General features: G+C 49.6%; 1 protein-coding gene across 1 annotated transcript in view; it reads left to right on the top strand.

The window, feature by feature from the left end:
• Kiaa1549 (KIAA1549 ortholog) overlaps nucleotides 1–15,648 on the top strand; it is a gene marked incomplete at its 5' end in the record, with an annotated part of 128,265 nt that overhangs the window by 99,264 nt on the left and 13,353 nt on the right. Inside the window, 4 exons of the mRNA XM_037204298.1 lie at nucleotides 8,141–8,346; nucleotides 9,311–9,534; nucleotides 10,687–10,840; nucleotides 15,279–15,596. Coding sequence (XP_037060193.1) covers nucleotides 8,141–8,346; nucleotides 9,311–9,534; nucleotides 10,687–10,840; nucleotides 15,279–15,596 — 902 coding nt within the window. The remainder of the gene's footprint in view (nucleotides 1–8,140; nucleotides 8,347–9,310; nucleotides 9,535–10,686; nucleotides 10,841–15,278; nucleotides 15,597–15,648) is intronic.

Here is a 15,648-nt window from a genome sequence, read left to right on the forward strand (position 1 = left end):
GCGCATCGTGTGTGGTCCCGTTTCTGGATCATTCTCCCAGCAGGTAGTTGGGTGGAATCAGGTGGCTTAACCTCTTCTTTGCAGGCCCGGCCCAGAACAACGGTCACCCCCTCTGTAAAGTTCATTGCTGTGGGTCTAATAACAAAACAAAACAAAACAACCCAGAAACAATAGCAACAACAGCAACTCCGCCCATAGGCCTCGCTTGCCTTGGTAATCGTTTCTGGAGTGATGGCAACGTGTAGTGGGTTTATTTTATTTAATATGGGGTTTTTGGAGGCAGAGTCTCATGTAGCCCAGCTCTACCTGAAAATCTGGATCTTGCGATTCCACCTCCTGACTGGTGAGGTGACAGACACACTCCGAGGTTGGCCGCGCAGCTTCATATTTATTGACTCTGTGTGTGTGTGCGTGCGTGCGTGCGTGCGTGCGTGCGTGCGTGCGCGCACGCCTGTGTGTCTGTGTGTGTCTGTGTTTGGGCACACGTGTGCGCCATGGTGCACACGTGTGAAGGTCAGAGGACAGTTGGTGGGACTCCTGTCTTCCTTCAGTCACATGGATTCTGGGAATTGACCTCAGGTTGTCTGGCCTGGTGGGGAGCATCGCTACCCACTGGGCTATCCTGCCTGGGCCCCATCGCTTGGCTTCAGTTTACCAGATTGTGTTAAGTGAACGTGCTCTTGGTGAATTGCCTGGGGCTTTATTTCTATCTCAGGATCCTGTCTCAGCAGTTCAGAGATAAGGGATTTAATAATGGTTTTTGTTCTTACTGTTTTGGAGACTTTTGGGTCTCGCTATATAGCTCGGGCTGGCCTGGCACTCACTGTGTAGACCAGGCTGGCCTCACAGTGTCCCCATCTGCCTGTGCCAAGTGCTAGAATTAAAGGCATATGCCATCATACCCAGCTGTACTTACTTCAAAAAACTTTTTGTTTTGTTTTGAGGTTTAGTTTGTTTTAAGTGTGTGAGTGTTTTGCCTGCATGTATGATGTATGCACCCCATGTGCATGTGTGCAGTGACCTTGGTGGGCAAGAGAGTGTTTGATCTCCAGAATCGGGAGTTTTGGATGGTTGTGAACCAGTGTGGGTTCTGCAAGATCAGCAAGGGCTCTGTCTCTCCAGCCCCATATGCACTTTGTGAGATTTACTATTTCTGTGATTGAAAATACAGCACATACCGAATGGCATCCTATAAATGAAGAGACTCTGGACCAAAGCCTAAGGGCCTCTTACACCCCAGCCCCCACCCCCAAGGCCCTGCAGGTCCCTGCCCATGCTCCTGTCACTTACCCTGGCCACTGCTCCCTGCTGGGTCTTTCATAATTTTGAGGAAATACCCACTTAGAGTAAGGGAAGAGTTTTTTCCTTGGGATCCAGTTTCACAAAATCTTAAAGCTTATTTAGCACCATGGTAACGGGTGCCGTGTTTCAGATATGGTGGGATTAAAATCTCGTTTCCATCCTGGGAAAGAAATATTTGAAAAAGAGAGTCCTAGCCCTTCTCTAGTTAGCTTTGCTGTTTGTCATGCCTGTCAGCATGCCTTCCGAATTCAGGAGCGAGCATTCAGCGGTGGGCTGAGAGCCCCCTGCCCGTGAGGCAGGGCAGTGAGTCGGCCCTTCCAGGGAGTGCCGTGATCTCAGGCACCATAATGGGAAGTGTGATGCTAGCGATGCCAGAATCTATTCTGTGATATCAACCCCCTTTAAAGTTCCCACCTGCCTAAAAAGGGCCATAGGACAGCTTTGGGGCTGACAGAAGGTGCATAGAGCTTCTTTAAGTAACATATATATGAGCGTGTGTGTGTGTGTGTGTGTGTGTGTGTGTGTGTCTGTGTGTGTGTCTGTGTGTGTGTGTGTGTGTGTGTGTGTGTGTGTGTGTGTGTACATGCTGGGCAAGTGCTCCCCGTGGAGCTACACTTCTAGTGTCCTCCCCTTTGGAGACAGTGCCTTCCATGTAGCCTAGGCTAGACCTCAAACTAGTGATTCTCTCTTGAGTTCTGGGAAAACAAGTGTACTCCACTGCACCTGCATTGTTTGTTAAAATTCAAGTAAAAATCCATTTTCTGCTGCATGTCGTGTGAGTGGGGAGGAGGCGATTGTCGAGAGCCACCAGGATTGCCTTTGGACTGGTGTTCCCTGTCACCACTGCGTGTGGCACACCGAGGAGCCAGCTTTGGGGCCTGTAGCATGCATGCCTTTTCAGCCCCACTCTTCCGACAACGGAAACTCACAGCAGACTGCTGTTGGGAAGGTACTAGCTAGCCTGTCACGTGGTCCTTGCGTCCATCTCTGAGACCTGCAGAGGTAACTACTGACTCACAGGGTACAGTGTGAGCCATTGTAGTTAGGGTGAGCCGCATCTGTTTCCTCTTTCATCCTTGAAGAGAATGTGGGGAGAGAGGTGAAGGGGGGGCGCGTGCGTGCGTGCGTGCGTGCGTGCGTGCGTGTCCTTGAGCAAGAGCATTCAGGCTCAGGGTGTCAGGGCTGTCCCCCTGGGGGCCCTAACTCCTCCTTTTCCTCAGGAACACACCTCCTAGAAATGGACTGCCGGGTGCTTTTCTGTGGGGCCGAGTGGCTAAGACAGGGTCTCACTACATAGCTCTGGCTGTGCAGCCCTGCCTGGCCTGGATTTCACTACGTAGACCAGGCTGGTCTTGAACTCCCAGAGATCCACTTGCGTGTCTACCTACGGGGTGCTGGTATCAGAGGTGTGTGTCACCACACTGTCCCCTCTCCCCCAGTGCTTTCTTGATGTTCTCACATCTGCAAGTGTGTGATTCTCAAGTAGTTAGAACTTCATCGACTTGAATTCCACGAGCTCCAGGTGCTGGGGTCTCTCGTGGGAACTGATAGACGTTATTTTGGCACCTGGTAAGGTCTCTGCCCGGTGAGCGCATTGTTTCAACCTGATTCGCTACACATATGTAGCACTGAGGGCTCATTTCTGAAATGAGATCATTAAGCCCAGTTCTCAATTTCTCATTAAGGCAATTCCCAGAGGCCTCTTCAAGGAGGAATATTGTAAACTGAGTCATGGTGACTGCCGTCAGCTAGACTCATTCAACGTTGCTCCTGTGTGTCTGGAATGTGCGTGGTGCTGGAGATGGGATGAGGAAGACAGCTAGCTCAGGGATCTCAGCCTCACTGTAGCTGGAGGGCCACCAGATTTAGGAATGGAGTGGATGAACTATGTTTATCTGTAAATGATGAAATGCTTTCTTAAAATCATCTCCCATCGAAGCATTTGAGGAGCTCTCTTTCTTCTGTCATATCGTGGCTGACATTGTATAATCCTGCATATTGCCTTCCTCTTGGGGGTCTTTTTTTTTTTTTTTTATTACGTGTACAGTGCTCTGTCTGCACCAGATCTCATTATAGGTAGTTGTGAGCCACCATGTGGGTGCTGGGAATTGAACTCAGGACCTCTGGAAGAGCAGCCAGTGCTCTTAACCTCTGAGCCATCTCTCCAGCCCCCTCTTGGGATCTTAAACGGCAGGATTTTTTTTCCTTTCAAGTTTTTATTTATTTAATTATTTTGATATATGCTTACAATATGATTTTTAAAAACATTTTTAATTTTATGTGTATGAGTGTTTTGCCTGCCTGTATGTGTGCACTACATGTGTGCCTGATGTCCAAGGTGGTCAGAAGAGGTCATCAGATCCCCTGGATCTGGAGTTGCAGATGGTTGTGAGCCACCATGTGGTTAAGTGCTGAACTTGAACCTGGGTCCTCCGCAAGAACAACTGCTCTTCCAACATTGTGTTTGTTTATATATATAAAATGTGCTGCCGGGCGGTGGTGGCGCACACCTTTAATCTCAGCACTCAGGAGGCAGAGGTAGGAGATCTATGAGTTCAAGTCCAGTGAGTTCCAGGACATCCAGAGCTACACACTGAAACCCTGTCTCAAAAAAACAAAACAAAAAGCATATCTATGTTATAGAATGGTGAAATGGAGTTATTCACTATATGAGATACTATATGAGATCACAATTACCATGTTTTTTTTTTTTTTTTTTAAAGATTTATTTATTTATTATGTATACCAAGAGGGCGCCAGATCTCATTACAGGTGGTTGTGAGCCACCATGTGGTTGCTGGGAATTGAACTCAGGACCTCTGGAAGAGCAGCCAGTGCTCTTAACCTCTGAGCCATCTCTCCAGCCCAATTACCATGTTTCTTTGTAAGAACATTTAAAATTTCCCTCAGTGTTTAAAAAGTTTACATGTCCTTGTTTGTTTGCTGTGTGTGTTTCACATACGCATGTGATGTGCGCACAGGTACCTGCCACAGCACACATGTGGAGGTCGGAGGACAGATAGCAGCAGTCAGTTCTCTCCCTGCACCACGTGGGGCCTGGGCTTTGAGCTCACGTCGGGCTTGGCAGCAAGCTCCTTTGCCCGCTGAGCCCTCCTGCCAGCCTTTTCTTGTCTATGTATTTTAAAATAGATAATATATTATTTATTGCAGTCATCAGATAGATGATAGATTTCTTGAATGTGCGGTATAATTTATATTATTAATTTTTAAAAAGAACATTGAAAGAGAAAGGTTTTTTAATCCAAAAATCCCTACTTGCCTTAAGGCAAGATTCCTCACACATTTGCCTCTAAGCATGTTATGCTTCCCATGGTTGTTATTATCTAAGTAATCTTTTTAAATTGCGCACTATATAACATAGTACATATTATAATTGAACGAAAAGTTTAAAAACCCTTCCCAGGCACCTTGAAGGGCTGGGCCCTGAACAAGGCAAGAGCTGGGGATCTTTTTCTTCTCTGCCTTTTCCCAGTAGTCTGGCAGCGAAGCCTGAGGTCTGGCCATTGCTCCCTTGAAGGTTTTAGCTGGTGAGTGATTTATCAAAGCTCCGTGACCTCGGCTGAGAGGATGGACAGGAGCCCAGGCGGAGGCTGCGGTTCGGGTGGGACCCGGGCAGAGATGACGGCAGGGGAACTCCCCACCTCAGCAGTTAGACTCAAAGGCAGCGGGAGTGCCCTGCCATCCTGGGGGAGAGGGGACTGACGTGCCAACTTTGTGACTTTTCTGTGTCTTTAGAAGCTCAGATCAGCAAGGCTGGCAGCTGGCAAGGTTAATCTCTCTTCAGTCACTCACCCTGCAGCTTGAGGAGCTGCCACTGGTTAGATGGGGTGCCTGGCTGGGCTTGCACTCAAGGTCATCCAGCCCAAGAGCGTCAGAACGTCTGCTCGTTTGGAGGTGTACACGTCGTTTCTAGTCCCTTGGGATAACATGTAGTTCAGATCAGGAGGAAACCCACGACTCAGAGTGCACTGGCGTGCATTCCTAGGTGAACTACCAGCCACTGTTTCCTCCAGCCTGCTGTGCCAGCGTGTGCTCTCCTTCATCGTCAGGAGACACCCCCCCCCTCCACACTCCCCATTTTCACCAGAGGTTACAGACCATTGGCTTTTGTTTAAAAACGGTTTCTATCTGCTCGCACCCTCCCGTTAGCTATTCATTTTAAAACAATGTCTGGGCGTCCACAGTTGACTGGCTAAGGGAAAGCACCGGTTTTCAGTGACCAGCCAGCAATTCCCCTCTTCTCACCCTGCTTTCTCTGTTGAACTCTCTTCCCTCCCTCCCTCCCTCCCTCCCCCTCCCTCCCTCCCTCCCTCCCTCCCTACCTACCTACCTCCCTACCTCCCTCCCTACCTACCTACCTACCTACCTACCTATCTTTTTTGTTTTGTTTTGTTTTTTCAAGACAGGTTTCTCTGTGTAACCCCTGCTGTCCTAGAACTCACTCTGTAGCCCAGCCTGGCCTCGAACTTGCAGAGATCTGCCTGCCTCGACCTCCCAAGTGCTGGGATTAACAGCATGTGCCACCACCACCGCCCGGCTTTCTTTCTTTCTTATCTTACGTGTTTTGGTGTTTGCTTGCATATATGTTGATGTATCACATCTGTGCCTGGTGACTGAGGAGGCCAAAGAGGGCGCAGATCACCTGGATCTGGAGTTATAGCCGATCGTGATCCACTGTGTGGGTGCTGGGAACTGAATGGGGTCCTCTACAAGAGCAGCCAGTGCTCTGACCCACGGAGTCATCTTTCCAGCCCCCCTTTTTTCTTTTAAACTTCAATTTTACTGGGGTTGTTTCTAGTACATATAATATTCATTAGAGAAATTCCTCGTTATTGATAATGAGAAACTGGAGGAAGCCAGTCATTATATAAGGTATTGTCTTTATATATATATTTGAAACAGTATCTCACTGTGTAGCTCTAGCTAGCCTGGAACACACTATCTACACCAGGCTGGCACTGAACTCACAGATACTCACCTGCTGCTGTCTCCTAAGTGCTGGGATTAAAGGTGTACACCACAGTGCATGGTTTGATCATGTTTTTGTGAGTGCATAAATAAATTCCTTCATTTTCATAGGTCTGATTACTTCCTTAAAAAATTGCAGTAAAACGTACATGCCGTGAACCTGGCCCCTGCCACTCCCCAGTGCCCTCGTTAGAGTGGAGCTGCTTCCTTTTAAGGGGAGAGGTTCTTCTCGTGCTTCTTCAGCTTTTCTTTCTACGTGGGGAGCGCAAAGCCTGGAGCATCCCCAGCTGATTTGGTGCCCTCCTGTGTGGCTCTAGTCCTCTCTCTTTTGTCCCGCCCCCTCCTGGAGTACAGCCAACCCATCCACATCCACGGTCCCCACATTCAACCAACAACTGTAGATCAAATACATATTTTTAAGTTACATGTATGTTACATGTGTGTGTAACCTTTCTTGTCACTGTTCCGGAAATGTTAAAGTAACCATTGACATGGCATTTACATTGTATCAGCAATCATATGTAATTTAGAGGTGATCTAAAGCTTGCAGGACAGTGTGCTTGGGTTGTATGTGCAGGCAGATACTGTTTTAGAAGAGGCTGAGTCCAGTTGATGGACTTTGGGACCTGCAGGGTCCTGGACCCGATTGCCACGCCATGTTGAGGGAAGACTTCATAGTGTTGCTTTCATAGCTAATTGCTGGCAGGCCAGTGGGTGCCCAGAGGAGAGTGGGAGCTCAGAGCTGCTGGGAATATTTTTAGTGAAAACTCTACAGATTGCTCATTGACTCGCTGAACAGCTCCAGTCTCCCATCCTTCTCTGTTTCCCTTTTCAAACGGGCTCTCATGTAGCCCAGGCTAGCCTAGAACTTGCTATGTAGCTGGAGATGGTCCTGGAACTCCTGCTCCCCCTGCCCCCGTCTTCTGAGTGCTGGGATTACAGGCACGCACCAGCACACCCAGCTCAGATGTCCTATGCTTTGTTTCGTGGTTCTGGATATCGGACCCAGGCCCTGAAACATGCTACGAAACACTCTTCTCAAATGAGCCTTCCTTTTTCTTTATGAAGATTTTTTTTAGGTACATGTAGGAAAAAGAAAAACAGTTTAGTGGTCTTTGGCACACAGTATCATAATGACTTTCTCACATCTTTCCTCGAAGCATTTGTAATTTTATTAAGTGTATGTGTGTGTCTGTATGTGTGTGCACACAGGTGTGCACCATGGCATGTGTGGAGGTTAAGGACAGCTTTCCGGAGTCAGTTCTCTGCCCCCTCATGAGCTCCAGGGTTGAATTAAAGGAGTAAGGCCTGTGCACAAGTATGTTTACCGGCTGGCCATCTTGCCAGTCCTCATTTGTAATTCTTTAAATTAACTAATTTATTGTGTATACAGTGTTCTGCCTGCATGAATGCCTGCAGGCCAGAAGAGGGCACCAGATCTCATTACAGATGGTTGTGAGCCACCATGTGGTTGCTGGGAATTGAACTCAGGACCTTTGGAAGAACAGCCAGAGCTCTTAACCACTGAGCCATCTCTCCAGCCCCCTCTCATTTGTAATTTTTTTTTTTTTTCGAGACAGGGTTTCTCTGTATAGCTTTGTGCCTTTCCTGGAACTCACTCTGTAGCCCAGGCTGGCCTCAAATTCACGGAGATCTGCCTGGCTCATTTGTAACTTTTAAGGAAGCCAAAAGAGATAATTTTATAGAGATCATATTTGCTGAACTAGAGATTTTGGTTGCTTTGGTCAAAGATTAGGCCCAAGGATGCCTTCAGGGCCGATGCATAATTTTGATTCCTTATTGCTGCTTTCTGGTGCTTTCCTGCTCATGTGCCTCCCGTCTGTTCCAGGTGCCCCTCTGCCCACTTCAGGCAACGAGCAGCATTCCTCAGCCTCCATCTTCGAGCATGTTGACCGCATTTCCCGCACCTCAGAGGCCAGCCGGAGGGTCCCCAGTAAGATCCAGCTCATCGCCATGCAGCCCATCCCAGGACCTCCTGTGCAGCACCCCGTCCTGGCCGACCGAGTGGCAGAAACCAACAAAATCAACAAGGAGGTATTCGATTTTAGTGAAAGCGATTAATGAAAAGTCAGTGCTGGAACAGTGCTTGTCGGACAGGTGCCAAATACATGCGCTGGTACAGGTGGACCTGATTCAAAACACTGCAGGCTGGGTGTGGTGGCTTCGGCTGCAATCCCAGCACCCTGGAGGCTGAGACAGAAGGGTCACTCTGGGGCTGCATAGCTCGGGCTGCACTATAAGATCCTATCTCAGAATCAAAAAACAAAACAAGAAGTCATACACACACTATAAATATATGTGTGTGTGTGTGTGTGTGTGTGTGTGTGTGTATATATATATATATATATATACATATATATATATATATATATATATATAAAGTTGTTTATTTGGTCCATGCATACAGTGTATCCACCACCCCAACTCTCTCCAGACCCCCTAACCTATCTCCCTCCAAAGTTCATGTCTTTATCTTATCATCATCATCATTATTAATAATAAGCTCCATCCACTGGGCATGGCCACCTAGCAGTAGCCACATCCTCAAAGGACAAGTGACTCTACCCCTCTCAGACATCATCAACTGCCAGTAGCTCCTGTGCTCGTGGTGAGGCCTCCGGAGCCCTCCCCCTACACCTGATTCTTTTTAAACTCCAACACTAGTTAGGGACAGCGATGGATTCTGACGAGATTAGCAGAAGGGGCATTAGAACGGCAACCTTGAGTAGGCTGCCTCTGGAAAGCCATGCTCTCTGTGTCAGCCACCTCTGGCTCTTGAACACTGGGGTCAGCCTTCCCTAAGCTGGTGATCACCAGTGAGGAGGTGGCTGGCTCTCTGCCACTCGGGGTAGGCAGTGTCTATTCTCTGTCCCCTCCACGGGTGCCTCCATCAAGCCCATAGAGCAAGTGCAGAGTCGGGGAAAGGAGGGCGTCTCTCAAAGGGAGACCCGAGAAAACCCCCTGAGCGGTGGTTCTTGCTGCCCACCCCCGCACACAGATCCAGTCTGCGCTGCGCCACAAGTCCGAGATCGAGCACCACCGTAACAAGATCCGCCTGCGTGCCAAACGCCGAGGCCACTACGAGTTCCCCGTGGTGGATGACCTGTCTTCGGGAGACACCAAGGAGCGACACCGCGTGTACCGCAGGGCACAGATGCAGATCGACAAGATCCTGGACCCCGCAGCCAGTGTGCCCTCCGTGTTCATAGAGCCCAGGAAGAGGTGGGCTGGGGCCCCGGGGACACGGTGGTCAGGCAGACTAGACACAGGGCAGGATGGAGACTGGAGCCGACGACAGAAATCCTGGTTATGTCCGGGTTGATAGTCTGTGACAGTGAACTGAGGAGGTTTCTGTAGAGGTAGTGTAGGCGTGCAGGAAGTGGAGGATCGGGCTCCTGGGGAGGGAAGGAACTGGGGAGGAAGGAGGTTCTGTCTCCATATCTCAGCTTAGCCCTATTGGCTTCCCCCGCCTGGTCAAACCATGCACCTCCCTTCTCTTCGTACAGCCAGCTTCTCCCCTGCGCCCTTAGCTCTTCTCATTCCTCCTTCTTACTCCTCACCTCCGTGTCTTATCGCCTGGACAGTCACGAGCTAGTGTGGCAGGCCTCCATGCTTGTTCTCACAGTTTGGTCCCACCTCCCCACCTGGCAGCTCCTGCCCCATCATGTAGGCGTGTTTTCTGTAAATACACTGGGGCTGGATGAGTAGCTCAGTGGTTAAGAGCGGAAGCTGCTCTTCTGGACGACGTAGCTTCGATCCCCAGCGCCTCCATGGTGATGCGCAACCAGTTGTAACTCCAGTCCCAGGGGATCCAGTGTCCTTTTCTGGGAGGCAAAACACCTACACTCTAAGAAGTAAATAAAACAATGAGCTTGTCTTTCGATGCCCAAACCTGTACCCCTGGAAGCAGGTGGTGCCTTCCTCTATTTCGGTTCTGTCTGTGGCCAGCCACACAGAGCTGTGACTACAGTGGATGGCCCTCTGATCTTGCCCCTGGGATCCTCTGCAGCCATTTCTGGCTCTTAGCCTGCTGGGCTGGCACTTCCTGGGCTCATCTTATGTCCCTCCTCAGCCTCAGATCTGTTCACCCATTCAGGTCACCTGGGGGGTATTAATAGCGCCCAGCTGGACCAGCCACCTTTTGACTGGCCACATCATTAAATGATGATCTGAGTACAGACTGTTCTCTTGTCTCTGTCAGTTCGGTCCGGTCCGTAGGGCCCACACTGTGGCTGTCACTTTGTCAGAGTCCTTGGAGCTTTTCCTGCAGTACCCAGCCCATCATAGGCGTTCAGAAAACATTCGGTGTTACGTGGTAAGCCAGTGGCTAACAGGTTTATTTCCTGTGAAGATAATTTCTGTTTTTCCCATCAGCTCACGGATAAAACGTTCTCCTAAGCCACGCCGGAAACACCAGGTCAATGGCTGTCCCGCTGATGCCGAGAAGGACAGACTCATCACCACAGACAGTGATGGCACATACAAGCGGCCCCCGGGTGTGCACAACTCGGCCTATATTGGATGCCCAGTGCGTAATCCCGCGCCCTTGGGAACCAGGGTGGGAGCTCTGAGGAGGGTGCCCTGATGAGAAAGGAGAGTGCACAGTAGTGGCTGCTGCCCTGTGCCCCGTGGATGCCAGGGCACCAGGCAGCGAAGCCTGAGTCATAGCAGCCCGGGAGCTGCTGGGTGACACCTGGGAGTGTGTCCCAGGCCTTCCTCTCTGTGCTGGCCCATCCGCCTTCGAAGTGGGAGCTGCTTGAGGTTAACTGGAAGAACAAAAATGTCTAGGTTTTCTCTCTGCTCTGATGGTTGTTCGGGGGGTTGGTGGGGGTTGGATATTTCCTGTTTTGTTTGCACACACCCCCACACACTCACAGAGTGAACACACAGTTGTGACTCCCTTATCCAAAATGCTGGAACTACACTGCTTCAGATACTGGATACACTGGAACGTGTCTGCAAACTTTACCAGTTGAGCTTAGGAAAGTCTACAAATGTGAAATGTTCAAAATCCCCAACTGAGAATGTTTCTGATTTCAGATTAGGGATATCAGCCTTCGTACATACATCACACACACTCACACACGCACACATTTTTCATGGTAAAAAGAGCTTAGCAGAAATCAGAATGAAAACCCTTTTTTTTTTTCAAATGGAAGCGGACAGTGTGGTTGAAGTGATGAAGGCAGACATTGATACCTTGTGACATATACACACAGGCTCCATTGAGGAGGAAACCTAGCTTCTCAAGGGACCTTTAGCAGGAGGCACAAAGATGCCCTGGGAAGAGAGGGAGAGTCCGGAGGACACAGCTCCCTGGCAGCCGGGGGAGAGTGAAGGACTCAGCCCTACTGTGCCGAGCAGACTTAGAGGGCCAGCTTTATTTGTGTGACCTTCGCAACAAGCACGTCCCTAGAGAAGGCATTGTGAGGGACACAGTCGCCCTGTAGCAGTTAAGTTATTTGAGTTTCCATCCCCCCCCCCCAAATGACACCTAATATGGAAAAACATTCAAAATGTGTATACACATGTACCAAGCACAGTACTGACGTAAGGCTGTGGTCTAATGCCGTCAAGTTCATCTGGAAGAAACAGGTTCTTTGCGAGTTCAGTGTGCTCTGAAGCCTGACTGACCTTCATAACCTGCTCATGAGGGTTCTTGTGAGCTAGAGCGGCTAATTATCGATGCCACTGTAGAGCGAAGGAATGGAGTAGTTTCTCTGCCTCTCTCTGAATGCCGTGCTCCCTAACTGGGGAGGAATCCCCTTCTCTCTCTCTCTCTCTCTCTCTCTCTCTCTCTCTCTCTCTCTCTCTCTCTCACACACACACACACACACACACACACACACACACACACACACACACACACACACCAGCTTTTTCTGCAACAGATGAGTGTTCCTGTCCTGCTGGAGTGTTTGGGAAGTGTGTGTCCAAGAACTGGCGGTGTTTGGCTCAGTCCTCAGAGGCCTTCCATATGGTCACCTGGTGCTTTTGTGGAATGAGTCATAGGACAAGAAACCGCATCCCTTTCCCTTCTCCCACGACCTTTCCTGGCCAGCCTGGGCTCCTCCCAAGGGAGCCTGCAGGAGGTCCTTGTTTTCCTGCCCTGGAGTTCCACCCTCCTGTTGAATTTTGTGTAGGGAGTGACATGTTTCCTTCACTCATCTTCATTGATGGCAAATGTCAGGCTCCCCTCATGGTGTCCTTTGCTCTGCTTTTGGGTTTAACTTAATTAGGGGGAACAAAATCTTGCTATGTTGCCCAGGCTAGCTTCAGAATCCTAGTTGAAGCAACCTTCTGAGTGCTGGGACCGCAGGCAGATGCCGTTGCGCTTGGCTCGGATGGGACCTGCCTCCATTTCCGTCTTTCACGGGGAGTGCAGGGTTCCTCCAAGAGTTGATGGGAAGAACCTTCCTGGCACCTCCTTGGACTCTGTCTCTAGGACTGCCTTTCCAAAGATTCCCTGCTCAGAAACTCCTCCCCGGGATGTACTTAACTTTTGACTCTGCCTGAAATTCTGTGATGTCTGCTTCACAAATCATGCCTTTCTCAGAATTCACCATTTCCTAGCTAGATTTTTTTTTTACCTTCAAGACCATATGTGCACCGCATAGTTTTAAATTATCTGGAATTTTCCACTTTTTCTCTCAAAATAACTTCTCCTTGAGGGCTGTCCTCCAGAATCCTCACCCCCTTTTGGCCAGTCTCCACTCTAGTTTGGGCCTGGAAGGCTTCTGCCCTTGGACCACATCCAGCCCGCCGCATCCAGTTTTGGTCAACACTGGGCTTTTTGTAAGGTAGCCGCGCCCTTGCGTGAATGCTGTCTTTGGCTGCTTTTTGAGTTGCGCTGTGACAGACTTTTACGACTTGCAGAACCTAAAATATTTATTGTCTGGCTCTTGACTAAAAGTTTTTGTTGGCGCCCGGCCTGCTGGTGCCCATCCACAGTCCCAGCTGCGGCCAGGCGGGTGCTTGAGCCCAGGCGTTTGGAGGTAGAAAGATCTTATCTCATTACAACAACAGCAGCAGCAGCAGAACGCTCCAATGTTGACCCCCTGACGTCATTTAGCGTCCAAACCAGATGCTCTGGGGAGAGAACGGAGGTGCTATCAGTGATTAAACCAGGGCAGCAGGCACAAGCCTAAGCCAGGATGTGAGGTTGCTCTTTTAAGAGTCCACTAAGGATTGCCAAATAGCCACCGCCAGGCGAGAACCACGATGTCTAGAGGAGCTCCGCGTGTACTGGTGGAAAATGGAAGGCGCAGGAGTCTGTCGTAAGACGCCATCCTCATGGCCATTGCCATTTGGAGATCAGAGCTGTTGTGTTTATCCTGAGGCAGGCAGGAGGGGATCAGGAAACCCAAAGCTCCTCCCTTCTGAAGAACTATGTGTAAGGATTAATAATTGCCAGGAGGCAGATTTTCTTGATGGCATAGCTGTCTGTCAGTTGCCCACGCCCCTTGAAGTCTCACCGAATTCTCCTGTAAGTCACCCCAGTGAAACTTGGCTATACTTGAGTAGAATTGGGGGCTTGGGGCCCTGTCTGGGGTGAGCTGATGTTTGTTCATATCTTGAACGAAGCAGCACTGAATCAGAACAGGGTCAGCAGACCGGGATTCAAGAGAGTAGAATTTAAATTCCAACCCAAGCAAAGAGCCTGAGGAAGTCTTAACTTTGTGGCCCTCCCGTTTTCATCTGTTGGGTTCTGTCTCCCTGTGAGGCATTGTGCTCAACCAGGCATGTGGGGAAGTGAGCTCTTGACCTTCAGGTTCTGACAGTAGAGGCCCGGACCGGAAGAGGCAGCAAAGAGACAGGAGTGGGAAGTTCTAATTTCGTGGCTCTCCTTTGGGGTTTCTGGTTTTTTGGATTCCCGTGCCAGGGGGACCCCAAAGGAACTGCCCTTCCCAGCCTCAGAACCTGTCTGTCCTGCTCCAGAACTTAAAGTGTCTCCTTTAAAGTATGACCCCTGAGGATGAGGTGGGAAGGGCCTGGAGTGCTGGGGCTCTGGGGTGTAGGTGAGCGCCTTCCACTGGGATCTGGGCACTCTGTGTGTGAGTGTGTGCGTGTGCTGGTGCACACACAATGTAAGATAAAATAAATCTTGACTATAATTCAAGTACTGCAGAGGCAGAGGCAGGTGGTTCTCAGAGTTCAAGGCCATCTTGGCCTGCATAGGAAGTTCCAGGCCAATCAAGGCTGAATAGTAAGACCCTGTCTCAATAAATAAAATGAAAGAGAAGAAAGTTTTTGCTTTTTTTTTTTTTTTTTTTTTTAAAGCCACCTAGTTTCTCTGATTCTTGCTTCTTAAACTGTGGGTATCGGACATTAAACTTTTCTTAATGACTCAGATACCTCCATTTTAGAGACTTAATTTCTGAATATTTGTCACTAATTACCATGTAAGCAGTTTTTAAACAGTTATTTGAATTACTTATTCACAGACAGTGTTTTCTGACTGTTAGGAGGCTGCTCCTCCTTTTGGCTTGTTCACCCATGGAGAGTTGACTGGATTTGTGTGGTGTGCGCACTGGGAAGTATGAATTGTGGCCACTTAGGTTCTCAGGACCAGGTTCTGAGATCCACTTCACGTGGTTGAGTTTTACAGAAAAGAAGTGGAATATTCCCGCTTGGTTTTTCTCCGGTTGTCTATGTCTCCCACAAAATGGGATACATAGTGTGTAGATGATTTTTAATTCTTTTTTTTTTTTTTTAAATATTTATTATGTACACAGAAGAGGGAGCCAGATCTCATTACAGGTGGTTGTGAGCCACCATGTGGGTGCTGGGAATTGAACTCAGGACCTCTGGGAGAGCAGTCAGTGCTCTTAACCTCTGAGCCATCTCTCCAGCCCCACACGGCAGGACCATTGCTAAATTCCACTCTGCGCCAGAACTTTGTTTCATGCTCTGTCCCCAGCCCCCAGGGAAGACACATGTCATTCTCTTCCTTGCCTCTCCCGCAGTCTGATCCTGACCTTCCGGCTGAGGTGCAGACGCCGTCCTCGGCTGAGCTGAGCAGGTATCCGGGCTTGCCCTTCTCAGCCTCTCAGTACATCCCCCCCCAGCCGTCCATCGAGGAGGCGCGCCAGACCATGCACTCCCTCCTGGATGACGCCTTCGCCCTCGTGGCCCCCAGCAGCCAGCCTCCCAGTGCCCCGGGAGCAGGTCCCGGGGTGCCGGCCAGCCTGCCTGTGAATAGTACCCCTTCCAGGGAAGAAAGGCGAGCCACGCAGTGGGGGTCTTTCTACAGTCCAGCCCAGTCGGCCAACAACCCCTGCAGCGTAAGTACTAGCCTCCTGGAATTCTCTTCTGGGCACGGGGCTTGAGTTTTGT

The sequence above is a fragment of the Peromyscus leucopus genome, chromosome 3 (assembly GCF_004664715.2).
Source record: "Peromyscus leucopus breed LL Stock chromosome 3, UCI_PerLeu_2.1, whole genome shotgun sequence".
Classification (NCBI taxonomy): domain Eukaryota; kingdom Metazoa; phylum Chordata; class Mammalia; order Rodentia; family Cricetidae; genus Peromyscus; species Peromyscus leucopus.